The 27,659-nt window shown below is 44.2% G+C and overlaps 3 protein-coding genes across 8 annotated transcripts in view; 2 read left to right on the forward strand and 1 right to left on the reverse strand.

The window, feature by feature from the left end:
- The window catches only part of PLEKHA2 (pleckstrin homology domain containing A2), a 73,217-nt gene extending 68,297 nt beyond the window's left edge, over positions 1 to 4,920 (forward strand). For all 6 annotated transcript variants that reach the window (XM_034965978.3, XM_034965979.3, XM_034965976.3 and 3 more), the window contains one exon: positions 426 to 4,920. In XM_034965978.3, the coding sequence (XP_034821869.1) occupies positions 426 to 788 (363 nt within the window). In that variant the 3' untranslated portion in view covers positions 789 to 4,920. The remainder of the gene's footprint in view (positions 1 to 425) is intronic.
- A 315-nt stretch (positions 4,921 to 5,235) lies between these two features.
- On the forward strand, positions 5,236 to 19,669 carry HTRA4 (HtrA serine peptidase 4). Its single transcript, XM_003830711.5, has 9 exons — positions 5,236 to 5,737; positions 6,039 to 6,138; positions 7,554 to 7,758; positions 8,968 to 9,162; positions 10,231 to 10,263; positions 12,689 to 12,803; positions 13,537 to 13,594; positions 13,992 to 14,087; positions 18,944 to 19,669. The coding sequence occupies exons 1-9, from the start codon at positions 5,272 to 5,274 to the stop codon at positions 19,104 to 19,106; spliced, it is 1,431 nt and encodes a 476-aa protein (XP_003830759.1). The 5' UTR covers positions 5,236 to 5,271; the 3' UTR covers positions 19,107 to 19,669.
- Positions 19,670 to 19,813: 144 nt separating this feature from the next.
- Positions 19,814 to 27,547, reverse strand: TM2D2 (TM2 domain containing 2). The gene is made up of 4 exons (XM_003830714.5): positions 27,214 to 27,547; positions 26,319 to 26,406; positions 24,545 to 24,660; positions 19,814 to 22,552 (listed from the first exon to the last, which is right to left on the reverse strand). The coding sequence occupies exons 1-4, from the start codon at positions 27,438 to 27,440 to the stop codon at positions 22,339 to 22,341; spliced, it is 645 nt and encodes a 214-aa protein (XP_003830762.1). The 5' UTR covers positions 27,441 to 27,547; the 3' UTR covers positions 19,814 to 22,338.
- Between the last annotated feature and the right edge of the window lie 112 nt (positions 27,548 to 27,659).

Here is a 27,659-nt window from a genome sequence, read left to right on the forward strand (position 1 = left end):
TCAAGTGATTCTCCTGCCTCAGCCTCCCAAGTAGCTGGGATTACAGGCACGTGCCACCACGCCCAGCTGATTTTTTTGTATTTTTAGTAGAAATGGGGTTTCACCATGTTGGCTAGGCTGATCTCAAACTCCTGACCTCAGGTGATCCACTTGCCTCGGGCTCCCAAAGTGCTGGGATTTCAGGCATGAGCCACCACGCCCGGCCGAGAAACAGAATTTCTGATATGTCCGGCAAGTTTCACTGCCAGGCTGACCTTGACACATTTGGAGTGAATCCTGTTGACTGTATTTCATTTTTGTAGGCAAGCATCCTTGGACTTATGAGGTGGTGATCCTGGTTGGGTACTCTTTCTGGGACTCTGTGATAAACATTGTCTGAAAAGCCCTAACTTTCTTTTGTCTTTTTCTTCCTTTTATTTTTACAGGAAACGTCCTTTTCTAGATCCATTTCTTTGACCCGACCTGGAAGCTCCAGCCTTTCAAGTGGGCCCAACTCTATCCTGTGCAGGGGGCGGCCACCTTTGGAGGAAAAGAAAGCCCTCTGCAAAGCCCCCTCTGTGGCCTCCTCCTGGCAGCCCTGGACACCTGTCCCCCAGGCTGGGGAGAAGCTGCTTCCACCTGGAGAGACTTCAGAGGACTCTTTGTTCACGCCTCGTCCTGGGGAGGGCAGCGCTCCTGGGGTGCTGCCCAGCTCCCGGATAAGGCACAGATCGGAGCCCCAGCACCCCAAGGAGAAGCCGTTTATGTTCAACCTTGATGATGAAAACATACGGACCTCTGATGTGTGATGGAGCACAGTGCCGTGGGAGGGAGGGAGGGAGGGAGGACTTGAGAGAAGGAGGCTGTGACTCAGTTTCTCTACCTTGTTGGAGGGTAGTCAGAGGCCTTTATGTCACTCATATTCCTGTGGATGCTCTTTGGGAGGGAGGGGCCCATCCAGCTGGGCTGTGTGTGTGTGTGTGTGTGTGTGTGTGTGTGTGTGTAATATCAACGCAGTGTATTTAATTTGGGGAAGTCACTAGGTTAGAACTGTAGGCATACTCAGTGGAGAGGAAGCTACCTATTCTATTCTAACTATTCTGAGGTCTTCCTGGAGAGGGATTGTTTTAGCAGCTCCTCTCCAGAGGGGGCTGGAAGTCCAGTTTCACCAATGACCGAGTTTTATTTCCTTGTCCTTGTTTTAGTTTTTTCATTTTGTTTTCAGTCCAGGTGCCTCGCAGCTCTTTTGGAATGGGCCAGCATTAGTCTAATTTTAAGCGCTATGTGTTTTGTACCCTTGCAAACTTGCTTTCTCTTTCTTCTTGCTGTTGCCCTTTGAATGAAGCCTTGTGTGCTTGCATGATCAGACCCTGTAATAGGATGAGTTTCCATGTACTTAACATGAAGAGATACAAACAGAATCTAGAGAGAGATATATATTTTTAATGAAATAGAAGCTTGGCATAGAAACATTGATTTAGACGTTATGAGTTGCTGGCCAGAGATTCCTCAGATAAAAGAGCCTAGAAAATTGAGTTTTGAGCGGGCATGGTGGCTCACGCCTGTAATGCCAGTAGTTTGGGAGGCTGAGGCGGGTGGATCACCTGAGGTCAGGAGTTCGAGATCAGCCTGGCCAACATGGTGAAACCCCGCCTCTACTAAAAAATATGCAAAATTAGCCGGGCGTGGTGGTGCAGGCCTGTAATCCCAGCTACTCAGAGGCTGAGGCAGGAGATTCACTTGAACCCAGGAGGTGGAGGTTGCAGTGAGCCAAGATCGCGCCATTGCACTCCAGTCAGGGCAACAAGAGTGAAACTCCGTCTCAAAATATAAAAGAAAATTGAGTGTCCCACCCAAATTTTAGGGCGTACCTCCTTCCATTTGATAAGAAGATGCTATTTCCAGTGTCCCTGGGAGAATTCTTCCATCCAGTTTATATGGTGAATTGCCACCAGTGTTCCCTAAAGGAAGAGAGAACTTAGCTTATTTCTGTCTGTGACTTTTATCAGCTAGATCAATTAATTGTATTTTTAAATTAAAAATTAGTAACTAGAGGAAGAGACTAAGAGAACTATTTTTACCTGAGTAAATGCTCTCCTCTTCTTGTGTCCAAATCTAATGCAGAGGTGAAAACACTTGATGAGAAAATCCTTTGTGGCTTGAGGGGAATCATGTTTCTTTCAGGACGTGTTGTTTCCCTGAAGTCTATGTCACACTGAGAACTTTTTCTGACTGCACTGCTTTGGAGCTATTCATTTAAATTGAGTTTGGCCTAGTTTTCCTGGTATAAAACAGGAAATCTACATTGTTCCCTCTTTCTCTCCCTTCCATCCCTTCCCCTGCCTTTCCTATACACGCTGGTGTGCTTTTGCCCTCAGAAATTCTTGGTTTGGGACTTATGTATTTTTGAGTGATCGATGTTATGACATACTTGGAGCGGCATGATTTCAAGAAGCCATTCCAAATTCTTATAGCTCCTTAGCTCTGGTTTTACTCTCATATTTTCCCCAAGAAAATTTTTTGGCTATTCAAAGAAAGCACAAAATATGTGATGTGGAACTAATGAAAATAGGGACTTTTGAGATCTCTTTAAATATTCCCTGACTCACGGAAAAGATGTCCTCTTTTGGTGTATACATTGTGAAAATCTACCCATTTATCTCTCTCTCTCTCTTTTCTTTTAAATAAATTATCTGATAAGGCCGGCAAGGTGGCTCACGCCTGTAATCCCAGCACTTTGGGAGGCCGAGGTGGGCGGATCACGAGGTCAGGAGATCGAGACCGCGGTGAAACCCCGTCTCTACTAAAAATACAAAAAAAAAAAATTAGCCGGGCGCAGTGGCAGGCGCCTGTAGTCCCAGCTACTTGGGAGGCTGCGGCAGGAGAATGGTGTGAACCTGGGAGGCGGAGCTTGCAGTGAGCCAAGATCGCGCCACTGCACTCCAGCCTGGGCGACAGAGCAAGACTCCATCTCGAAAAAAAAATTATCTGATAGGTTACTATTGCTAAATTAATTGGCCATTATAATAAGCTGATTTGTTTCTTATTCAGCAAGATCTCTTTTGAGAATGTGACAAATTAAACATACATAGAATCCATATGGTATTATCCTGATAAAGGGAAACGAGGACACTAAGACTGTCAAATGGAAATCTTCTTGTCAATTGGCAAACACTTGGGAATTCCACATTAGAGCATTGCTTGTTTTTAATTTTTTTTTTTTAATTTTTAAAAGACAGGGTCTCACTCTCTTACCCAGGCTAGAGTGCAGTGGTGTGATCATAGTTCATCATAACTTTGAATCTCTGGGCTTAAGCAATCCTCCCATGTTAGCTTCCCAAGTAGCTAGGACTACAGGGTTGTGCTACCATGCCTGGCTAATTTTTAATTTTTTTGTATCTACAGAGCCTGGCCATGTTGCCCAGGCTGTCTCAAACTCCTGGCCCAAGTGATCCTCCTGCCTTGGCCTCCTAAAGTGTTGGGATTACAGGTGTGAGCCACTGCACCTAGCCAGAACATTGTTAATGTAGTTCAATATGAGATAAATTATTATCTTCAATGAAACAAGCTCTAAAAGCATTCCATTCCTAAATTGTATTTCAAACTTCCTATTTTGTTGATATTTCTTAACTTCTGGCCAGTTTTAAACCATAATCTTTTAATGTGAACCAAAGATGGTATGTATTTGACCAAAGCAGTTAGTTTTAAATGTATAAAATTGAACCAAATGGAAAAAATAGGGTGGGGATGCAGTATAGATTAGTGACTAAGTGCATAGGCTCTGGAGTAAATCTGAGTTTTTTTTTTTTAAAGGAACTAAAAAATGTACTGCATTTTCTTTGTGGAATAAAAGCCTTGCCTGAGTTGTGCTATTTTCATAAGGCTTTTGAAGTGGTCTTGACCCACTGTGTGTAACAGTATTTCAGGTGGTCCTCCCCATGGCTGAATAATGCCATCCATTATTCTTTAATTTTTATTTTTAGAAACAGTGTTTCACTCTGTCACCCAGGCTGGAGTGCAGTGGCCTGATCATGGCTCACTGCAGCCTGGACCTCCTGGGCTCAAGTGATCTTCCTGCCTCACAGCCTCCCAAAGTACTCAGATTATAGGTGTGAGCCACCACGCCTGGCCACCATCTATTACTTTTGAAATCTTCAAAAGACTTGCTTACTCAACGTCAGCTGATGGTTGGTAAAAATAATTTGGCCTTTAGTGTTAAGTGAGACATCATAAGGGTATTGAGGCATACATTTTGGAGATTGATGTCAGGTCAGAATATTGGAGTTATACATCTATTTCTGAGTTGAATACTCAGCTCCCACGAGAAAGAAAGTAGTTTTAAGGTCCAGCTTCTTAGTCTACTTGAAGCAAATTTTTTTTCTTTTATATTTCTGAATATAAATATACTCTTATATGGGCTAAAAGGACCCCATGAATAAATAGCAGGTTCAGTAGTTGAGGAGTGGAATTTAGTAGGTTTGTTTTCAGTGTAAATTAGATAACATATGTGGAGGTCACAGCATTTTGGAAATTGAGTGTCCCCAAGTGAGCTTTGTTTATAAACTTTCGAAATGTCGGAAGTGGACAGGTTTGTTAAATCTTGTCTGCCAGCACCCTTTTCTTCCTTTGTTCCTTTTCCTCTCTGTGTTATTGCCTGCGGCAGCCAGTCCTTCATACTAGATAGAGTTCAGATAAAGCAAACGTTTGGCAAAAACATACTGTTTGACCTCCTCCCCCTCTGCTTATGAAGGGGTAGCATGATTCTGTGTTTTAAAGCAGTGATGTTTCAGCTGTGAAGTGCACTCGCTGTAAGCGCTAGGCTGAGTGCATGGAAACTGTTACGCTTCTCATTTTATGTGATCTCCTAATTGGTATGTAGCAAAAATTTTCTAAAACTGTTTTGTGGCTTGTTTTGTAATAAAACCATGTGAAATACTGAAATATGGTCATGTGTTTTCCTAATACTGACCTTCTGACCATGGGTGGGTGAGCTTTCTTATCAGTCTGCCCTCATTGTCGGTTTTAGGGATTTCAGGAGGTAGGTTCCTGCTCCGGGTAGGGCTAGAGACCTTCCCCTCATTGCCTGGGGGAGAACCTGGCTCCGGGGCGCCGACGGGGGCGGGTGGTAGGGGATGTACGGGTGTGTATATGGAGAGGTATGCCAGGCTCTGCCTCTTAAAGTTTGGGGGCCGGCGGAGGCGGCGCCGTGGCCGGGAGAAAGTGTCTCTCATTTAGGAGCGTTTACAGGTCCAGAGTAAAGTCACTGAAGAGTGGAAGCGAGGAAGGAACAGGATGATTAGACCTCAGCTGCGGCCCGCGGGGCTGGGACGATGCCTCCTGCCGGGGCTGCTGCTGCTCCTGGTGCCCGTCCTCTGGGTCGGGGCTGAAAAGCTACATACCCAGCCCTCCTGCCCCGCGGTCTGCCAGCCCACGCGCTGCCCCGCGCTGCCCACCTGCGCGCTGGGGACCACGCCGGTGTTCGACCTGTGCCGCTGTTGCCGCGTCTGCCCCGCGGCCGAGCGTGAAGTCTGCGGCGGGGCGCAGGGCCAACCGTGCGCCCCGGGGCTGCAGTGCCTCCAGCCGCTGCGCCCCGGGTTCCCCAGCACCTGCGGTTGCCCGACGCTGGGAGGGGCCGTGTGCGGCAGCGACAGGCGCACCTACCCCAGCATGTGCGCGCTCCGGGCCGAAAACCGCGCCGCGCGCCGCCTGGGCAAGGTCCCGGCCGTGCCTGTGCAGTGGGGGAACTGCGGGGATACAGGTGAGCCGCGGGGGCGCGCGCCCTCGGGACACTTTCTAACTCTGGAGGAGCGTAAAGGAACAAGACCTCACTGAGACCGCACAGTTCGCGCCTGGTCCTCCTGCGTCATTTGCCTCCTGGATTCGACACCTCTGTGTTCCTGATTTCCTTTCCTCCTTAACAGGGGCTCTTTACCGGCTGCTACGTGGTTTCTCCCTCCCCATGCACCTTTTGAACACTGTCTTGCCTTTAACATTTTTCCAACTAGGATAGCAGGTCTGGTTCCCTCGTGGCGTACTCTTGAGCCAGTATTTCTTCATAGGGACCAGAAGCGCAGGCCCGCTCAGGAGGAATTACAACTTCATCGCCGCGGTGGTGGAGAAGGTGGCGCCATCGGTGGTTCACGTGCAGCTGTGGGGCAGGTAAAGGAGGAGGAGGAAGACCTCCACTGTCCCAGCTAATGGTTTCTGCGTGCCTACCTGCTCCAGACCCTTCGCAAGCGTCATTTAATCCTAAAAAACCAGTGAGGAAACTGAGACGTAAAGAGGTTGAATAACCTGTTCAAGGTCATTTAACCAAAGAGCAGAGGCACAAGGATGCTGACTTCTAAATCCCAGCTCCCCCTGCCCACTTAGGTGGCTGGTGCTTTTTCCCCCTCCTGCCACAGACAAAATTTAAGGTCAGATGTAAGAGCTAGTAGGCAATTTCTTTTCTTTTTTTGAGACAAGGTCTTGCTCTGTCGCCAGGGCTGAAATGCAGTGACAGATCACGGCTCACTGCAGCTCCATCTGCTGGGCTCAAGTAATCCTCCCAACCCAGCCTCTGGAGTAACTGGGACTATAGGCAGGTGCCACCATACCCATCTAATATTTGTATTTTTTTGTAGAGACGAGGTCTTGTTATATTGCTCAGGCTGGTCTCGAACTCCTGGGCCCAAACGATCTGCCACCTTAGCCTTCCGACGTGCTGGGATTACGGGTGTAGCCACCACATCCAGCTTAGTAGGCATTTTGGTTGTGATCTTGCTCAGCCCCCACTTTGGATACAAGGAAATCCAGACCCAGAGAGCAGGGTTAATTTGTCCTATGTTACTATGTTACGAGGCCAGTTGGTGGTGGAAACTAAGCCAGAATCAGAGCCCTTTGATTCTCTCCTGCCTGGGTCCTTGATACTGTGGTAAGAGGCTGACTTTTGCCTCTAGTATTAGGATTGGGTTCAGTCTTTTCGCAGCAGAGAACCCATGGGCTGCTACACTAACCAGCTCTGAAGAAGCAGTGTCCCTGGAAAAGGAGAGCTGGACCCCACTCTCAACCATGCTCACAAGAGATGGCTGGGGCCCTGTACCTGCCAAGTCCATTGATACATGGAGAAAATTTACGCATAGCCAGGGAAAAGTGAAATGTCTGAGAAAACTGAAGGAAGGCTGGGTACGGTGGCTCATGCCTGTAATCCCAGCACTTTGGGAGGCCGAGGCGGGTGGATCACCTGAGGTCAGGCGTTCGAGAGCAGCCTGGCCAACATGGTGAAACCCCATCTCCACTAAAAATACAAAAATTAGCCAGGCGTGGTGGTGCATGCCTGTTATCCCAGCTACTTGGGAGGCTGAGGCAGGAGAATTGCTTGAACCTGGGAGGTGGTTGCAGTGAGCCGAGATTGCGCCACTGCACTCCAGCTTGGGCAACAGAGCGAGATTCTGTCTCAAAAAAGAAAAAAGAAAAGAAAAGAAAACTACGATGGAGGTATGTTTAATAAGAGTGAGGTTCCCATGACTCAGATTATATGGCTGTATCCCCTAACTTTCTTGCCCTCTGTTTACACTATTGTCTTGTGGAGACAGGTTACTTCACGGCAGCAGGCTTGTTCCTGTGTACAGTGGCTCTGGGTTCATAGTGTCTGAGGACGGGCTCATTATTACCAATGCCCATGTTGTCAGGAACCAGCAGTGGATTGAGGTGGTGCTCCAGAATGGGGCCCGTTATGAAGCTGTTGTCAAGGATATTGACCTTAAATTGGATCTTGCGGTGATTAAGATTGAATCAAATGTGAGTATTTCAGGGCTGAGTCAGAGTCTACATATTTGGGGATTTTTATCTATTTGCTGATATTTTCTGCCCCACTACACTCTCACACCGCATCTTTTCTGTTGAATATATGCTTTTCTCTGGTTTCTTTCTGTTCTTTACTCCCTCTTTTATTTATTTGCTTCAACGCCTTTCTGTATATCCCTAACCATTTCTTTCTTGAAACAGTCTCCCTCTGTCACCCAGGCTGGAGTACAGTGGCTCAATCTCAGCTCACTGCAACCTCTGCCTCCTGGGTTCAAGTGATTCTCCTGCCTCAGCTTCCTGAGTACCTGGGATTACAGGTGCCTGCCACCACGCCTGGCTAATTTTTGTACTTTTAGTAGAGACTGGGTTTTACCATGTTGGCCAGGCTGGTCTCGAACTCCTGACCTCAAGTGATCCGCCCGCTTCGGCCTCCCAAAGTGCTGGGATTACAGGTGTGAGCCACTGCGCTTGGCCTCTAACTGTTTCTATTAACTATCAAGCAGTCTTTTTTTTTTTTTTTTCCTCCTTCAACTCCTTCTTCAACAAATGCTGCTTCAGGGAAAAGTATTTCTCTACTTGTCTTAGGATATCAGAAATTACTGCAATGGACTCAAAGTTGCTAAGGAATACTTTGAAGTCCTTACTACACATAGTACTGGTAGTCTGCACATCACATATATTGACATGGTGTCTGAGAGCTTTTTAGAAGTTCAGAGTCTCAGCCTTTACCCAGATAGATGTGCTGACTCAGAATCTGCATTAACATAACATCCCTAGGTGATTTGCATGCACATTACAGTGTGAGAAGTGTCACCCTGGGTGATCTCCTTTCTGTTTGTGGCTTATTCACTTTGACTGTTAAGCTTTGAGCTGGAATGGTGCTGTGTAAATTCCTAATGTCAGTTTATGTTCATCAGTGACTTCACTGGCTGTTTACTAATAGTAATTTCTACAAAGTAATTGTTTTAGATCTTAGAAATGATCCTAGTCATCTTAACACTCAAGAGCTTCATGGTAGTTGGACTTTGAGGAAGAAGTAGAAGGCAATCATAGAAGCTGTGTGAGTGGGTGCTTCTCAGGTGGTAAGGGCCAAGGTGATAGAGACAGCGTCATATATGTGTTAGACACACACTTTGGTCAATTCTGATCGTGATTTGTTCTTTACCCTTTCTGTCCTCCTCATCCCTCTTTGGGCATGTGCAGGCTGAACTTCCTGTACTGATGCTGGGAAGATCATCTGACCTTCGGGCTGGAGAGTTTGTCGTGGCTTTGGGCAGCCCATTTTCTCTGCAGAACACAGCTACTGCAGGAATTGTCAGCACCAAACAGCGAGGGGGCAAAGAACTGGGGATGAAGGATTCAGATATGGACTACGTCCAGATTGATGCCACAATTAATGTAAGTCACTTAGGACAGAGGTGCCCAACCCGTGGGCTGTGGACCACTACAGGTCCATGGCCTGTTAGGAACTGGGCCGCACAGCAGGCTGTGAGCCATGGGCGAGTGAGAATGACTGCCCGAGTTCCACCTCCTGTCAGATCAGTGGCGGCATTAGATTCTCATAGGAGTGCAAACCCTATTGTGAACTGCGCATGCAAGGGATCTGGATTGCATGTTCCTTATAGAATCTAACTCATGCCTGATGATCTGAGGTGGAGCAGTTTCATCCCAAACCACCCCTCCGTCTGTGGAAACATTGTCTTCCACAAAGCCGGTCCCTGTGCCAAAAAGTTTGGGGATTGCTGACTTAGGAGGCCTTTCCTCAGATCACACAATATTGGCAGTTCAGTGAGAAGAATATGTCAGAGTGAACTTTGGGGATGTCCAGGTTTGGTTGAATCACTGTGGGAGGAATGGAATGCCACTTTGTTAGAGTCTGTCCCGTTCGCTGTGATCGCTGGCATCCATGCTATTGGGTGGTCTGTTGTAGAGGTCACCCCTCCTGTAAGAAGGTGGTGGTCCCTTGGCCAGGCACGGTGGCTCATGCCTGTAATCCCAGCACTTTGGGAGGCCGAGGGGGGTGGATCATGAGGTCAGGCATTCGAGACCAGTCTGGCCAACATGATGAAACCCTGTCTCTACTAAAAATACAAAAATTAGCTGGGCATGGTGGCGGGTGCCTGTAATCCCAGCTACTCAGCAGGCTGAGGCAGGAGAATCACTTGAACCGGGAGGCAGAGGTTGCAGTGAGTCGAGATTGCGCCATTGCATTCCAGCCTGGGCAACAGAGTAAGACTCCATCTCAAAAAAAAAAAAAAAAAAATGAAGGTGGTGGTCCCACTGCTATAGTTCTTTACCTACACTGACTTTGGTATTGGTGATGATAGGGGCACAATTTTGCCGGCCTGGGGGGAATAGGAGCTTGGTGGGCTGCTTTTGGTAAACTGTTTTGGGAGCTATGTGTAAAGGACAAGGGGGAATGTATTCATTAGCTTCACTGATGTCTTTTTCAAATTCTGCTTTTAGTATGGGAATTCTGGTGGTCCTCTGGTGAACTTGGTAAGTGATCACTTTCCTTGTTGCTTCATGTTTCTTCTTAACTTTCAAAGACTTTATTAATTCCAGGCCAGGGCTGGTGGCTCATGCCTGTAATCCCAGCACATTTGGGATGACTGCTTGGGGCCAGGAGTTTGAGACTAGCCTGGGCAAGACAGCAAGACACCATATCTACAAAAACAAAAACAAAAAAGGACTTTACATATTCCATGATGCAGACTTGGGTGCCACTCTTGTGTAGAGAGCTGTGGAATGGTGCTTTTCTGTTCTTGGACCTTAAGTCAATAGTTAGAAAAAATTCAAGATTGTTATCCTGGTGTGTGATCTCATCCCACTGAGAACACTAGGGTTCTAGCTCTGGCTTCCTTTGAAATTTCTCTCTTCCCCGTGCTTTCTGTTTTCATTGGCTAGTTACCCAAAGCCCTGGATTTTATTTATTTATTTATTTATTTATTTATTTATTTATTTATTTAATAGAGACGATGTCTCACTATGTTGCCCAGGCTGGTCTCAAACTCCTGAGTTCAAGTGATCCTCCTGCCTTGGCCTCCCAAAGTGTTAGGATTACAGGCATGAGCCACCATGCTGTGCCAAAAGCCCTGGATATTAAACCCAGGTTTATGCCAAATGACCAGCTTTGCTATGAAATGTAGGTCCTTGAAGACCCCTTGATGCTGCATATGAAGAACTATCTCTCATTTAAAAATGCTAATTACATAATGTCATCTGTCCAGGTTTTTAGTCTTGACCTCTTGACCTGCTTATAGATGAGAGAAAAGCCACAACCAGCACTCCTGACTTCAAGTGAGCTGCCTGCCTTGGCCTCTCAAATACATTGCCATGTCATGTATTCTTAAATTGTATTCCGTGTCTCTAGTGGAAATGTCAGGGTTTCTAGTTGCCCAAATACATGTGAAAACCTAAGAGAGTGCAATGCTGTTTGACACATAGCATGTGATCATCCTTTCTGAGTCCCTTTGCACTGATTGCTTTTGGTTCCTGTTTAAATATTACATTTGCTTTTAGAATGAATTTTATGCAAAATGATTGTTTTTTTTTTTTTTACTCATAGCATTGCATGTCATTTTTCTTTGTTTTGTTCCTGCCTTCGCCATTAGACAATGAGTTTACTAGAGCAGGGATGAAATGCAGAATTTCAGGCCATACCCCCGACCTACTGAATTACAATCTGTAGTTTAACACAATCAGAAATCTCTTTTCTGGCTGGGTACGGTGGCTCACTCCTGTAATCCCAGCACTTTGGGAGTCTGAGGTGGGTGGATCACCTGAGGTCAGGAGTTCAAAACCAGCCTGGCCAACATGGTGAAACCCCATCTCTACCTAACATACAAAAAAAAAAAAAAAAAAAAAATTAACTGGGCATGGTGGCATGCGCCTGTAATCCCAGCTACTTGGGAGGCTGAGGCAGGAGAATCGCTTGAACCTGGGAGGCAGAGGTTGCAATGAGCCAAGGTTGCACCAATGCACTCCAGCCTGGGCAACACAGTGAGACTCCGTCTCAAAAAGAAAAGAAAAAAAAAAGAAATCTCTTTTTTATCCTTTCCCATTACCTAAAAGGCTAAAGGAAGATGAGGTACATAAAGAGGAAAATATTTTCTACCTCATACCTTTAGCTTAGCAGAGCTTTGTTCCCTAAGGTCAATTTTGCTAATTCTCAGTGCAGTGTTACTGACAATCCCACAGCTTTTTACCTTTTCCATGTTTATTTTTACTTTTAAATAATAAAAAGGTAAATGCTCCTTGTCCTTCTACCTTTGTCAAAATACAAACTGTGGCTCACTTTTAAAGTCAATGTAACTTACTAAAGGAAAAAAATGAGCTTAAGTTTTTTTGTTTTTTTTTGTTTTTTTTTGAGACGGAGTCTCGCTAGGTCGCCCAGGCCGGAGTGCAGTGGCGCGATCTCGGCTCACTGCAAGCTCCACCTCCCGGGTTCACGCCATTCTCCTGCCTCAGCCTCCCGAGTAGCTGGGACTACAGGCACCCGCCACCAGGCCCGGCTAATTTTTTATATTTTTAGTAGAGACGGGGTTTCACCATGTTAGCCAGGATGGTCTCGATCTCCTGACCTCGTGATGTGCCCGCCTCGGCCTCCCAAAGTGCTGGGATTACAGGCGTGAGCCACTCTGCCCAACCATGAGCTCAAGATTTTAAAAAGTCCTCAGCATCCTTGATCCTTTGGCCATGAAAAGAAGGTAACTTCTGCGCATGTGCAGTTACCCTTTGCTGTCCCATCACACTGTTTGCCCTATAAAGGAACATCCGTTGCTCTCTTTTGAAGTACAAAGTTCCTCTCGGCCCTGTTTTCTGACCCTAAGTAACTAGCTTCACTCCTTCTTCTGCTTGTTCTGGTCTTGCACTCATCAGTTTGCAAAACTTCATGACTGAATGATGTCCCCTCCCTTGCCAGGATGGTGATGTGATTGGCGTCAATTCATTGAGGGTGACTGATGGAATCTCCTTTGCAATTCCTTCAGATCGAGTTAGGCAGTTCTTGGCAGAATACCATGAGCACCAGATGAAAGGTAAAGCAAGTTGGGATTTTTTTTTTTTTTTTGGTTTCGTCTTGTGCTTTTCAGGAACACTCAATCTTTTGTGGTGACAGCAATTTTTTTGTTTTTGTTTTTGAGACAGAATTTTGCTCGTCATCCAGGTTGGAGTGCAGTGGCGTGATCTTGGTTTACTGCAACCTCTGCCTCCTGGGTTCAAGCGATTCTCCTGCCTCAGCCTTCCGAGTAGCTGGGACTACAGGCACCCACTGCCACGCCCAGCTAATTTTCGTATTTTCAGTAGAGACGGGGTTTCACTATGTTGGCCAGGCTGGTCTTGAACTCCTGACCTTCAGTGATCTGCTTGCCTCGGCCTCCCAAAGTGCTGGGATTACAGGCATGAACCACCACGCCTGGCCCGGAGACAGCCATTTGAATCCTGTAGACTACTGGGTCACTCATTTGTACTCAGCTCCTATAATGGTGATTTGAGCAGCAATATTGGGGGACTAGGCACAAACCAAGCATGAGTTGTACCCAGAAGTATTTGGATTGAGCTAATGTGGAAATGAAACCCAGGGGCTGGAGGTGGGAGGTGGGTGGGAGGAGTGTAAGTGCTAATGACAAAGGTTCTCTGAAGCCTGTGTTTCATCCAGGTAACCTGAAAGGACAGCTGTGATGGCAAAGAGATCCTGGGACATGGGTGTCTTTTAAGCTGCGCTAACAGGAAAGAGGTTTTGTTGTAACACATCATAACTTTCCTTTCCAGGAAAGGCGTTTTCAAATAAGAAATATCTGGGTCTGCAAATGCTGTCCCTCACTGTGCCGTAAGCATGTGTTTGAATATGTCTGGGTTGTTTTTCAGAGGCAAAAACCATAGCTGCACAGTCTTAACAGAAAAGCTGAGCCACTTGGACCACAGCCAGGTACTCTTGTGACCATAGGCCCTATCTGTCTCAGGGTATGTATCTGCCTCTGCCTGCATCAGCACTAACTATACATAGTTTATTTCATTGTGGCTGTATTTTATAATGTCCAGTGGTTCTAGGCTTTGGGATAGAGGCTCAGCCCGAACTGAGAGGAGAATGACTGTGATTAGCTTGATGGAATCTTCCTTGGCCCTTGTGAACCTTGAGCAGAACAGAGTACCTACTAAGAATCTCAGGCTTTTACCAGGGCTCAGGAGACTAATTCATTGTTTCCTAATCTTCTCACTTCTCTTAGCCTTAGTGAAGAATTGAAAATGCATTATCCAGATTTCCCCGATGTGAGTTCTGGGGTTTATGTATGTAAAGTGGTTGAAGGAACAGCTGCTCAAAGGTAAGAGAAGTGAAGGCCTTTGTCATCTACCTTTGCTTTTTCTAAATGTGTGCCATGGTAAAATGCATGGGGGATCCAGACTTGATCTGTCCAATACAGTGGCCACTACTTACATGTAGTATGTACTGAGCACATGAAATGTGGCCAGTGTGACTGAGGAACTGAATTTTGAATTAAAGTAAGTTTAATTTAAATTAAAAAACCCAGGCCAGGCGCAGTGGCTCATGCCTGTAATCCCAGCACTTTGGAAGGCCAGGGTGGGTGGATCACCTGAGGTCAGGAGTTTGAGACCAGCATGGCCAACATACTGAAACCCCGTCTCTACTAAAAATACAAAAATTAGTGGGTGCGCCTGTAATTGCAGTTACTTGGGAGGCTGAGGCAGGAGAATCGCTTGAACATGGGAGGCAGAGGTTGCAGTGAGCTGAGATCACGCCACTGTACTCCAGTCTGGGCGACAGAGCAAGACTCCACCTCAAAAAAAAATATTATCATTATATAGTAGTATATTGGGGGTGTGTGTTATTTCAAGTGGATTTCAAAGACATAGGAAACAGAGTATAAAATAACTATTTTAAAAATATCACGTTAAATAATATTTGGATATATTGTATTAAATAAGATATTATTAAATTAAATTCATCTATTTAAAAATTTTTAAAAATGTGGCTATAAGAAAATTTAAAATTATGTATGTGGCTTGCATTATTGTCTACAGGACAGTGCTGATTCAGACTTGGGTACTTATAAAGGCTTTTTTTGTATTTTGGGAGGGAGGTGGTTCTCTATAGTCTAAGAAGAGCTCATGTTATGAGTTAATAGCATAAGTTTAAATTAATTTGGCTAGGAATTCCCAAATCTACCCTTTCAATATTAATAGTTATTACTTAATAACTATTAAGTGATTAACAACTATTAGGTATTAGTAACTATTAATTATTCATTAATAGTTTTTTTTTCTTTTGAGATGGAGTCTCACTCTTGTTGCCCAGGCTGCAGTGCAGTGGTGCAATCTCGGCTCACTGCAACCTCCACCTCTCAGGTTCAAGCGATTCTCCTGCCTCAGCCTCCCGAGTAGCTGGGATTACAGGCACCCGCCACCACGCTTGGTTATTGTTGTATTTTTAGTAGAGACAGGGTTTCACCATGTTGGCCAGGCTGGTCTCGAACTTCTGACCTCAAGTGATTCACCCACCTCGGCCTCCCACAGTACTGGGATTACAGGCATGAGCCACCGCGCCTGGCCATATTTTAGGTATTTTAAAACACATTTTTCGGCTGGGCATGTTGGCTCAGCCCTGTAATCCTAGCACTTTGGGAGGCTGAGGTGGGAGGATTGCTTGAGCCTGAGAGTTCGAGACCAGCCTGGGGAACACGGTGAAACCCTGTCTCTACAAAAAATAAAAATTAGGCCAGGTGCCGTGACTCACGCCTGTAATCCCAGTACTTTGGGAGGCCAAAGTGGGCAGATCACTTGAGGTCAGGATTTTGAGACCAGCCTGGCAAACTTGGTGAAACACCATCCCTACTTAAAAAATTTAAAAATTAGCTGGGTGTGGTGTCGCATGCCTGTAATCCCAGCTACTTGGGAGGCTGAGGTCAGAGAATCGCTTGAACCTGGGCAGCAGAGGTTGCAGTGAGCTGGGATCACGCCCCTGTACTCCAGCCTGGGCAAGAAAGCGAGACCCCATTTAAAAAAACAAAAAACAAAAAACAAAAATTAGCCAGGTGTGGTGGTTTGCACCTGTGGTCCCAGTTACTTGGGGAGGTCGAGATGGGAGGTTCACCTGAGTCTGGGCTGTAATGAGCTGTGCTCATGCCACTGCACTCCAGCCTGTGCAACAGAGTGAGACCCTGTCTCAAACAAACAAACAAGCAAAAAAAACTACACCAAAACCTCACAAAACCTACATTTTTCTTTGAACTCTGAATGACAATATCAGAGGCCAGCGCTAAGACCTGTGTAATAAAGCAAAGGCTAGGATAGCTTCCAAAAGAAGGTTCTCCAGCTGATTTCAGTGTTGTTTCAAAACATTTAATACTAAGTACTGAGAGAGGTGGCTTGTCCTACAAATATCATTCTCCTGGGCTTTTCTGTTGTACTTCTTTTTTTTTTTTTTTTTGAGATGGGGTCTTGCTCTGTCACCAGGCTGGAGTGCAGTGGTGCGATCTGGGCTCACTGCAACCTCTGCCTCCTGGGTTCAAGTGATTCTCCTGCCTCAGCCTCCCGAGGAGCTGGCACTACAGGCGTGCGCCACCACGCCCAGCTAATTTTTGTATTTTTAGTAGAGATGGGTTTTCACCATGTTGGCCAGGATGGTATCCATCTCTTGACCTTGTGATCCGCCTGCCTCGGGCTCCCAAAGTGCTGGGATTACAGGCGTGAGCCACCGCCCGCGGTCTGTACTTCTTTATTATCCCTTTCTTATTGTTTTTATTTTTCAAGAGCTCAGTAATCTGTTTAGATTATGGCACCACTTTCACTGGGGCTTTCCCCCTAGTGAAATCAGAGGGCACTGTTCAGCACAGCAGTCATAGGTCTCATGTTACTAAATTTGGCTTGTCCCTGGTTTCTCTGGACTTTTCTCATTCCTGCTCTGCTCCACTCTTCCCCCATTTCCTTATTTTTAAGTTCTGGTTCAAGACCAAAGCTATTTCTTTCGGCTAAGTCCTTGCTACTCAAAGAATGTGGTCTGTAGACCAGCGTCATTAGCTCAGCTGGGGCTTGTTGGAAAGGCAGAATCCCAGGTCCCACCTTTGATCCACTGAATCGGAATCTGTGTGTTTAACAAGATCCCCAGGTGATTCATGTGTATGTTAAAATGTGAAAATTAGTGCTGGAAGTTGCTGATAAACAGAAATCAGGACTGGGCATGGTGGCTCATGCCATGATGTGGGAGGATCATTTGAAACCAGGAGTTTGAGACCAGCCTGAGCAACATAGTTTCTAAAGATAAATAAATAAAATAAACAAAATCAGCTGGGTGTGGTGGCAGGTGCCTGTAGGGAGGCTGAGGCAGGAGGATCATGTGAGCCCAGGAGTTTGAGGCTGCAGTGAGCCATGACTGCACCACTGTATTCCAGCCTGGATAAGAGAGTGAGAACCTGTCTCAAACAAATCTATTCTTTCTGGCTTTCACTGACTTATACCTAATAATAATGATAATTACACCATTATCTGGCACTTACAAAACTTTTACTATATCTCAGGCACTATTTGAAGTGTTTTATTTTTATTATTATTATTTTTTTGAGACTGAGTTTCGCTCTTGTTGCCCCAGCTGGAGTGCAATGGCATGATCTCAGCTCACTGCAACCTCCGCCTCCTGGGTTCAAGCGATTCTTCTGCCTCAGTCTCCCAAGTAGCTGGGATTACATACCTAGCTAATTATTGTACTTTTAATAGAGACGAGGTTTCACTATGTTGGGCAGGCTGGTCTCGAACTCCTGACCTCAGGTGATCCACACGCCTGTGGCTCCCAAAGTGCTGGGATTACAGGTGTGAACCACTGCTCCTGGCCTATTTGAAGTGTTTTATACACCTGTTTGTGCTCCCAACATTTTATGATATAGGTATTATTTTATAGAGGAAGCAGCTGTGGTACAAAGAGGTTCATTAACTTGTAGAGCGCAGTAAATCAGAGAGCAGAGAGCAGGGATGTGGGCCCTGGCTGAACCCTTCTATTATCCTGCTTTGGTGGCTGCTTTTCTGTTTCTGACAGGCAGAGTGATTTAGTGGCAAGAAGATGGGTTCCCAAGTCTGAAAGACCCAGGATGAAATCCCTCTCACAAGTTGCATGACACAGAAAAAGGTCATTTGTCCTGTCTGAGCCATAGTTCCTCATATTTGGTGCATAGGTTATTAGTAATAATTTGCAGGTTTCTTTTTCTCTTTTCTGACTCACAGGACTAGTATGAATTAAGTTCTCTATAAGTTCTTTCTTTGTACTCACTGGTCCTAAGTCATCCTCCTAAACTGTCTTTGTTCTAAGGTTATTTCTTGATTTTAGTTTTATACTTAAGCGTCTCTTCATATCCTCTTGCGTTAAGCTTCTTCTTTTTAAACTCCACATATCTTGATGATCAAACCACATTATCATTCTTCCTTGAGCTTCCCATTTCTATCAAGTGGTGTCTCCTGGAGTCATTTGCTGTTCCTTTTTCAGCCTATTTTCACCAAATCACTGGCATGGCTATTGCTGTATTGTAGTGTTTTGTATTTGGAGCTGGTTTTTGCTTCTAGAATATATACTCTATGTGAAGCAATTATGTTGAAGGCAATAAAGTCACAACTTTGGAGAAAAGGAGCCTAGAGCCAGAGCTGGAAATATTTAGACTCAGAAGGTTGGGGATGCAGCTCAGCATCCTTCCCAGCTCCATAAGCTGGGGTGGGGGGGTGGGGTGGGGTGGGGAAGACGGGCAAGTGAGTGGGCTGCCAGAATCAAACTGAGCCGAGTTTAAGTGTCTGGGAGAAAACATATTGCTTGGGCTTTTCACTTTGGCTGCTGAGGCTGGGAGCATGTTTGAAGTTCACAGAGGTCAGGGATTGATAGAAATTAAAAGCTAAACTCCCCCTTCCAAACCAACTCCCCAAAATGGGAGGAGTAAACTTCTCACATGATTCTGATAGGAAATTAATTTTATAAAGGTAAATAAGACAGTTGTCCTCTAGGTGACTTTTTTGCAGCATATTTTAGAATAGCTTTATGATTTGGAAGGATTGAGGCTATTTTCTCGTTTGTATGCTTAATGCCAGCAAAATAGTGCCATTAAGACAGAGATATTAAATTATAGATGGGGATAAGTAAAATTCTTCTTATAGTTTCATGATCCTCTTTTTTTTCTCCCTCTCTCAGCTCTGGATTGAGAGATCACGATGTAATTGTCAACATAAATGGGAAACCTATTACTACTACAACTGATGTGGTTAAAGCTCTTGACAGTGATTCCCTTTCCATGGCTGTTCTTCGGGGAAAAGATAATTTGCTCCTGACAGTCATACCTGAAACAATCAATTAAATATCTTGTTTTAAAGTGGGATTATCTAAAAAAAAAAAAAAAAAAAACCAGTTATATCACGTGGTTTGGAGATGTGCCAAACATGGCAAGAAGTTTTTGGATCTTTTTCTTACGAAGAAAAATGGATGGTTATCAACCCAAATGCCCATCAATGACAGACTGGATAAAGCAAATGTGGTACATATACACCATGGAATACTATGCAGCCATAAAAAGCAACAGTCCTCTGCAGGGACATGGATGGAGCTGGAAACCATTATCCTCAGCAAACTAACGCAGGAACAGAAAACCAAATACTGCATGTTCTCACTTATAAGTAGGAGCTGAACAATGAGAACACATGAACATAGGGAGGGGAACAACACATACTGGTGCCTGGCAGTGGGTAGGGTAGAGGGAGGGAGAGCATTAGCAAAAATAGCTAATGCATGCTGGGCTTAACACCCAGGTGATGGGTTGATAGGTGCAGCAAACCATCATGGCACACATTTACCTATGAAACAAACCTGCACATCCTGCATATGTACCTCAGAACTTAAAAATAAAAATAAAAAGAAAAATGGTAATGTTGTGAGATTACAATTAAAAAATAAGAAAAATGGAGTTTGAAACACATATACACATTCAGGGATCATTAGGTTGGGGTACTATACTGTTGCTAAGATGCCTGACTATGTCAAGTGGAAGAAGAACACAGTGCCAGGAAATCTGGGGGAACTGATAACATTTTATTAAAGGCAAGAAACAACTAAAAGGCAGGCAGTTTCTAATTTAACCTTGAGAGAAGGACACTGTAGTATTTTAAACCTTCTCTATAGCCATAAACTAGATATAACACACACATATACAAATGGATCTACCAAAATTTAAGAAACAACCTGAATAAAGTGCAAAGGCAATCAATTGTTAAATAGTACTCCTTTAGTCCATCAGGTTTTCAGGTTGTATCACATTTGGCCAGGTTTGTGGGCAGATGGATGATGGGTGTCATTTACAAGTCAAATGAAAACCAGTAATTTTGGATTGTCACATAGGAATACTGATGATTCTCAAATTACCACTCTAGCAGCGAGAACAACTTTTGTCTCCAGCAGCTTTACTGACAGTAAGAAGGGCATCTTCAGTAGTTTCTAGTCTTTTAGCCCTTCAACCAAGCTCTTACCCCTGGCAACATAAATGACTTCAAGCCTTGGAGCTGCAAAATTTCTTTTTTGGTCAGAGTCTCACTCTGTTGCCCAGGCTGAAGTGCAGTGGCAGGATCTCGGCTCACTGCAATCTCTGCCTCCTCAGTTCAAGTGATTCTCTTACCTCAGCCTCCCGAGTAGCTGGGATTACAGGTGCACGCCACCACGCCCGGCTAATTTTTGCATTTTTACTAGAGACTGGGGGGTGGGGTGGGGGAGTGTGTCTCACCATGTTGGCCAGGCTGGTCTGGAACTCCTGACCTTAAAGGATTCACCTGCCTCGGCCTCCCAAAGTGCAGGGATTACAGGCTTGCACCATTGCGCTGGCCCTAAAGTTTCTTATTTTTTAAAGAAAACAACTTTTGGTAGGGTTATGAATATACTTAGGAGGTTAAAAAAAGTGTGAAATGAGGCAGGACTTGGTTAGGTGAAAAGTAGCATCTTATTTTGGGTAATATTATAATTTATGTTTTTTAGACTTCCCTTAGAAATTTTTTTTAAATATACATATGGCATCCTTGAACTCCCTTAAACTCTTTTATTTGTATAAATTTATAGGGTACCAGTACAATTTTATTTCATGCATAAATTGTGTAGATGAACCCCTTTAAGTTCTATGTAAATTCTGTGTATGTAGATTTTTCTGGGGAGAGGGTCTAGTTTCTTCATGACCCATAAAAATTTAATAAATACTATCTTAGGGTATAAAGATTATGAATTAAAAGTTACCAATTGTTATGTTATAAGCAAGTTTAAGGTCAGTGTGGTACAGAACTTTCAAGACAGAATAGGATCATCTGTTTTAAATTTTTTACAGAAAATTGCCACCTTTAATAATGTAAAAACAGTGATTAATCAGGAATGATAAAGCAAGAAATTCTTAGGAAAGCTACAAAATGATAGAATGTATCCAGGGAAGTTATTTCAACTGTGATATTTGGTCTTAAATTCAATTATTATTAGGTAAACTGAATGAGTTCTACCTTGTTTCTAGAATTTGTAAGTTATTCTGAGTAAAGCCTTTTCCACTGACTTGGCCACATTGCCCACCTTTGATTTTATATTTAATAGTTCTTTCAACTTAGATTGCAAAGGATGAGAACTGAGTTTTTAAAACCACTTACAATCTGGAACATTTCCTTTTATTCCTGGTGATTTGGGAATGCAGAAGTGTGGCTGTATCTCTTTCTGACTGCTGCAGCCCACAGGGAGAGCTAATCATGAAGAATAGTTTTACAGAAACTTGTATGAAATCTTAATTTTATTAGCATGGGCTGGTAAACGCTGATTTTTAGATTGGACAATTCTGCAAGGAGGAATAGCTCAACTCACACATCTGATGCCGCTGGCTTTCAAAACATAAGTGGAATGAAAAAATTATTGCACTGCATATACTGCCTCTGGAACATAATGGAGACACAAGAGGGCTTAATAGGATGGCTCATTTCAAATGACTAGGTTTCTGCAAAACAAATATAATTTTGAGTTTATTCCCCCTACTGAAAATACTCATACAGTACTCCAAGTTGGCAAAATTTATTCTACATTTAAATTCAGAAAGTCAGAATTTCAGTGTGTATTACAATCCACGGCCATTTCTACTTCTGCTGAAGATTTTCATTGTTCAGCTTCAGATCTCCTTGCATGAAGACTCAGGGTCACAAGAGGAACATGGATCCAAATATTCATTTTGCTCAACTTGTTAGGTCCACTTGCTCCAAAGGACTGAAGATATAGCAATGTACAGAAAGGAAGACTATGGAAACCCATCCACAGCTTGTAAACTCGCCACTATCCTTTATGTTTTGTGCAGGAGGAAAGGAACAAATTTGATTCCCCACAACACTTTTTGCTTGTCATTCCGTCTGCAAGGTAAAATCTGGGTTGAAATTCCAAAGTCCAAAGAAGCCTTCTTAACCAAACAAATGCCCTCCAAAAGAAGGAAAATAACATCAGGTCTGATATCAAAGAGGAGTTTTGAGCCTGTAGAGATGAATTCAGAAGACAGAGCTTTCACCTGCCTCCCTGGGCCATGATGGCAGCTCTTTTTAGTAAACAGTGCACCAGTTGCTGCCATCACTTGGCATCAGCCCTCCAGTAATTAGCAAAATAAGGTCAACAAACCACCAAATCCCAAGTCCTCCAAGCGTCAACAGCTTCCCTACTGCAGTGCCAGTGTGTCCCAAACAGAATCGATCCACACCAAAACATCCCAGGAAGAAGGAGTAGAGTAAAGTGGTTATGAAGTAGTGTCCGGTATACCTAGGTGAAAGGAATGAAAAGGAAGATGTTTTACTGCACGAAAATTTAAACCCTTAAGGATTAGTGAATTTAACATAAGTGATGAGACGGTGCAGTGGACTCTCTGTGGCCTTTTACCCTCCATTTTGTTTTCTTTTATGATATGATCAGTGAGGTGAGAGGATCAGGAAAAACCAAAGTTTATTATACTCATAGGTCCCAGAGACAGGAGGCACATCATGTTATACAAGGCTACCTGGCAAAGATACCAGCGTGGTTGGAAGATAGAAGGGAGGGGAAGGTTTTTGGCCACTATCTTCATTGGGGTTTCTGCAGGAAAGGCAAGACAGGGCAGGGCGAATAGTTTAGAATTGGCTAGTTTGAATAACCTCAGCAGGCTCTAAGTTATAGGAGTGGTCCCTGGTTGCCTGGCACTTGGACCTGAGAAGACTAAGGCAGAGGAATATTATTTCCTGGGGTGTACAGGCCAGAAACAGAAGATATGTCTCTAGACTAGTTTGCATATCAAAGGCATGCTGCTGGTTGGGCCCTTTGCTATCTCTAAGAAATGACTAGCTTCAGGAAGAGCAGTCTCTTCACAGCCAGAAAGGTTTTTAAGATGTCAAACATCATAATGTACAATAATTTAAAAAACTTTTTGACCATGGTGGTGGCTGATGCCTATAATCCCGGCACTTTGGGAGGCCAAGATGGGAGGACCACTTGAGCCCAGGTGCTCCAGGCCAACCTAGGCAACATAGCAAGACCCTGTTTCTACCAAAAAAAAAAAAAAAAAAAAAAAGGCCAGGTGTGGTGGAGCACACCTGTAGTCCTAGTTACTTGGGAAGCTGAGGTAGGAGGATCGCTTGAGCCCAGGAGGTCGAGGCTGCAGTGAGCCCTGTTTGTCTGTTTGTGCCATTACACTCCAGCCTGGGCAACGGAACAAGACCCCACCTCCAAAAAAAAAAAATACGCATTTTTTTATAATACACCCTCTTCACCTTTACTTTACTCTCCTCTAAGAATCTCTAGTTGGTAGAGGGTCTCAACAGAATACTTGCTAAGATATGGAGCATCTCTAAGAACAAACCGACTTTTGCAGAGTTGGATTGGACAAGAAGTCATCAAGCACATTTGCACAACAGGCACCATGGTAGGAGTAGGAGTCTGGGCTCCCATCCTCCTCTGTAGAGGCTCTTTTCCTGAGACTCAGCTGGCTTCCTGCGTGTAGTTCTCTAAGGAAGCACTGTCCTTAAATGAACACTTGAACTCCATACACTCTTTCCTGTTGTTCTGAGCAGCGAAAAGCGAGGACTTCTTCATGAGGCTCTGCCCTTATCCACTGTGCTGACACAGCTGCAGTTACTCTAATATTACTAATCATAGTCATAGACTGTTTCCATTAGCAAACTGTACAAGGCAATTCTGTGCCTTCCTTTACCTTAATGATAAACTGATTTTCAGAGTGTGGAGCCTACACTTTTTATAATAAAACCTTTATTCCTGAAATACTAGGGCAATTTGCACAAGATTTATATCTATTGTAGGAATTTTGGGGCTAGATCATCTGGCCCAAAATTCTGTAGATGAGGGATAAACTGAGTGCCCACAGGCACTTAGCAAGTTAGAGAAAGAGACAGTTAGAACTTCACCTTCCGGGCTTAAGTCTAGAGTCCTCTCTACTATAAACATATTGCTTCTGTCAATGAATTATGCACAATGGTAGCCATAGACCCTCTTTGGTGCTTAAAAAAAGTCATATCAAAAAATAACAATGAGCTGAACACAGTGGCATGTGCCTGTTGTCCCAGATACTCGGGAGGCTGAGGCAGGAGGATTGCTTCAGCTCAGGAGGTCCAGGCTGCGATAAGCCATGATTGCACCACTGCACTCCAGCCTGGGTAACAGAGTGAGACCCTGTCTCTTAAAACAAAAAATAAATAAATAAAAAGACAAGGAAAATGGCTCTACCTCCAACCAAGTACCAACTACTCCAATCAAAGTAACACTTACTTTATACAAGGTTTATTTTCTCGTAGAAAGGTCCTAGGACTGGCACACTCAATTCCATCTAAGGCATGGCACTGGACTGAAGTGTGTTCCACGTCGCTGTAGGCCTGACCGCCGAACTGTGGAATAACAACCAAGACCAAAACCAACTCACCAGAGCAAGTGACACAAACATCTATCTTTATATTCACTAATAAAAGAATAAAAGCTGCCTCAGGACTACAATTATTCCAACAAGGTTGAGGTACAGCTGTGCTCAAGGGCAAGGAATTTAGTGACACACTTCTGAGTCCATCTTAAAGGTACACTGTCTTAAATAAACTCCTGCTTTCTTCTTCATGACTGGCTTCTTCAATAATATAGTAAAAAAAAAACCCCAAACACACTCAGTGTCATTAAAGGCCATTTAGAAGAGATGAACACAATGCTTTACTTATCTTTACTTATAAGCATATGTATATGCTTATACATATTTATATGTATAAGCTTATACATATTTATAGGAAAAAGAGCATATAACTGAGCATTTGGGAGTGGGTATTTAAAAAGTCACTGCCTATTAGAGGTCTCTTTTATATCTATTAAAAATGAATAGAATTAGGAAAGAACTCAGGATATTATCTGACTCAGGACTTTTTTTAGGTCATAAATGTGTATTACCTGATATCTGTGGGACACCTGTTAAGTTTAAATTCCAGCCAAAAATTTCAGAACTGGGCCTCTTACCATTGCTTAACTGAATTCTAGCCAAGAAATCACAGATATTCATTTTTTACTGGTACCTTATATCAGTGCTTATTACTATTTTCATTGACGAGTTCCTCAAAGGGAAGGGACTGGGAAATAAGAATGCTTACAGGATAAACTCAATTTTTAATTAAAATGGGCAAAAGTGATCTCTATACAATATTAACTCAAACTTTAATCAATAATTATCAACAGAGTAAAATTTCATTGTCTTAAATATTTATCTATACATGATTTCAGTAAGAGTTGCCCTTTTAGTCTTATTACTGTCAGGTTTATTCCTCTGTGTCTGATTTAGTACAAAAAATGCCTTCCCATCATTCTCTTAACACCTGACCAAATCTTGACTTGCATTATGTGGCATAATAGGATGGCGAGTCCATGGTGGGGAGGAGATACATGAACTTCATTGGTTATTTTGAGAGATTGATTAGGAACTGTACACTCAGCTTTAGGGATATTACTAATAAACCTTAATAGCTTTTTTCCATTCCAAGAAGCCACTGTTAACCAATGGCTTCCGCTGGAACGCTTTAATGTCCTACAAAGACATATACTGGTAGACTCTTTCTGTCTCCTATGGACATGGTGGAACCTGTTTGCCTGGAGAAAAGAAATGTCATTGGCAAAAAAAGCTCTGCCCCAAATGCATGTGTAACAAAGATACTGCCCAATCCATCACCAGTGTTGCAAAGTGCACAGACTTCCTTTTGCTCTTTCAGGAAAGGTTCATGCCTTGAAGGAGAGTCAGGGGTGACATTTTAGTTTCAAAATCTGTCAGTGGCCAAAGGAACCAAAGACAGGTTGGTCTTTGCACCTGGGTGGTTTTGGCACAGAGATTGCTCCTTCATAAGGAAACCAAATATCTTGTTCAGTCACTGACCCTGGCCATACTGGAAATTTCCAGTAACGGTCTTTCTGAGGAAATTCCTCAAAAAACTTTGTACCTCTTATACTTTTATGTAATAGCATTCAGACATTCCTATTTCGTTATCGAAAGGTTTGCTCTTACGACAAAACAAAAACTCACCTTGAGACAACCATAACCAAGTTCCTGGGATGCAGTTGCATTTCCAACATGATCCACTGGGTCTTCACATTCTATAAATTCATCAGGTCTGTAATTCACCAGTAAGATCATGATCATCATCATACGGTCTTTGCAAATCGCTGTTTGCATGCACGTAATCAAAACAGGCAAAAGACATTTCTTCTTCAAGTTTTCTGGGGTTCAGTTTCACCCTGCGGACCCCTTTCCAAGCCAATTAAACTGAAGCACAGCAGGTCAAACGGACAGCGACCAAAATGAACCTTTTGTTGGAGAAGGGAGGTGTTTCTGGTCCTGTTTCTATAAGGATTCTACTTCTGCCATGGTTTCATCTCTTCAGTAGGCAAACAACAAGATTCTGGGGGCAAAATTTAAGCCAAAGTATTCTCAGTCCTCTTTGCATTTCCCAAATGCCTTTTCTTGTTTGATCAAAAAGAGATGTTAAAAAATGGCGTGATTCTGCAACGGTAAGAATATTGATTGCTTTTTTAAAAGATGCCTTGTAGGCAGAGACAAGTCATTTACTCCATTTATGCCTTACTCAGTACTGGCACCGAATCGACCGACTAATACTCTCCTTGGGCTAAAGGGCGCAGGGCAAAGAAAGCACAACCTTACGCCCTTCTTCCAGAGGCTATATGATGTTACTCCTACCCAGTTTTCCTCTTTGGGGATCTCAAAGGCTCTGTCACTGACACACAGGAGTTTTCTCTGCACGGGCTGTGAGAAACCTGGTTCATGATATTTGCCTCCGGAACGACCTCAGAGGGGCAGGGTCTGAAAAAATGCAGCGTCCCCCCAACCCTGCCTTCCCTTAACACCCATATATTCCTGGCACACCCTCCACGTCCACCCGCCTCGACCACTGGTAGCTTACAGGTAAGAGCAGAGGATGACCGGAGAGTGGGGGTCGCCATATTCCCAGCTCGCAGCACCCCCGGGGCCCTCCGGCTGGGCGGCGCCAGCGGATGTGAGCTCAGGCTCAGCGGTCGCATTTTGCGAGTGGCTCCGAGACACACAATGCAGCAGAAGTAAATTCCCCAGCAGCAAAGCCGCCTGGCCGCACAGAAGTAAGTAACTAACCGGGCAACCACCTAGCACCATCTTCCCGGGCACAGGAGCGGAGACCCAGCCTCAACCACAACCCCAGGCCAGCAGCACAGACCCAAGAACTGCGTGGTCAGGCCTTTCCGCGTAGCCCCGCCCGCGTAGCCCCGCCAAACAGCCAATGGACGCGCAGCTCGACGCTCCGCGCACCTCCGCCAACCAACCAGAAAAGGTCGAGCAGACGGGCGGGGCTACTCCGCCCTCCGCTTCTGCTTC

Source organism: Pan paniscus, chromosome 7, assembly GCF_029289425.2.
Source record: "Pan paniscus chromosome 7, NHGRI_mPanPan1-v2.0_pri, whole genome shotgun sequence".
NCBI lineage: Eukaryota > Metazoa > Chordata > Mammalia > Primates > Hominidae > Pan > Pan paniscus.

Coding starts and splice junctions, on each gene's coding strand:
- HTRA4 (XM_003830711.5), top strand. CDS start 5,272: ATGATTAGACCTCAGCTGCGGCCCGCGGGGCTGGGACGATGCCTCCTG. Junction 5,738..6,038: donor GGGGAACTGCGGGGATACAG/GTGAGCCGCGGG, acceptor ATTTCTTCATAG/GGACCAGAAGCGCAGGCCCG. Junction 9,163..10,230: donor AGATTGATGCCACAATTAAT/GTAAGTCACTTA, acceptor TTCTGCTTTTAG/TATGGGAATTCTGGTGGTCC.
- TM2D2 (XM_003830714.5), bottom strand. CDS start 27,440: ATGGTGCTAGGTGGTTGCCCGGTTAGTTACTTACTTCTGTGCGGCCAG. Junction 24,661..26,318: donor TTGGTTATGGTTGTCTCAAG/GTGAGTTTTTGT, acceptor GTTATTCCACAG/TTCGGCGGTCAGGCCTACAG. Junction 22,553..24,544: donor GAAAATAAACCTTGTATAAA/GTAAGTGTTACT, acceptor CCTTTCACCTAG/GTATACCGGACACTACTTCA.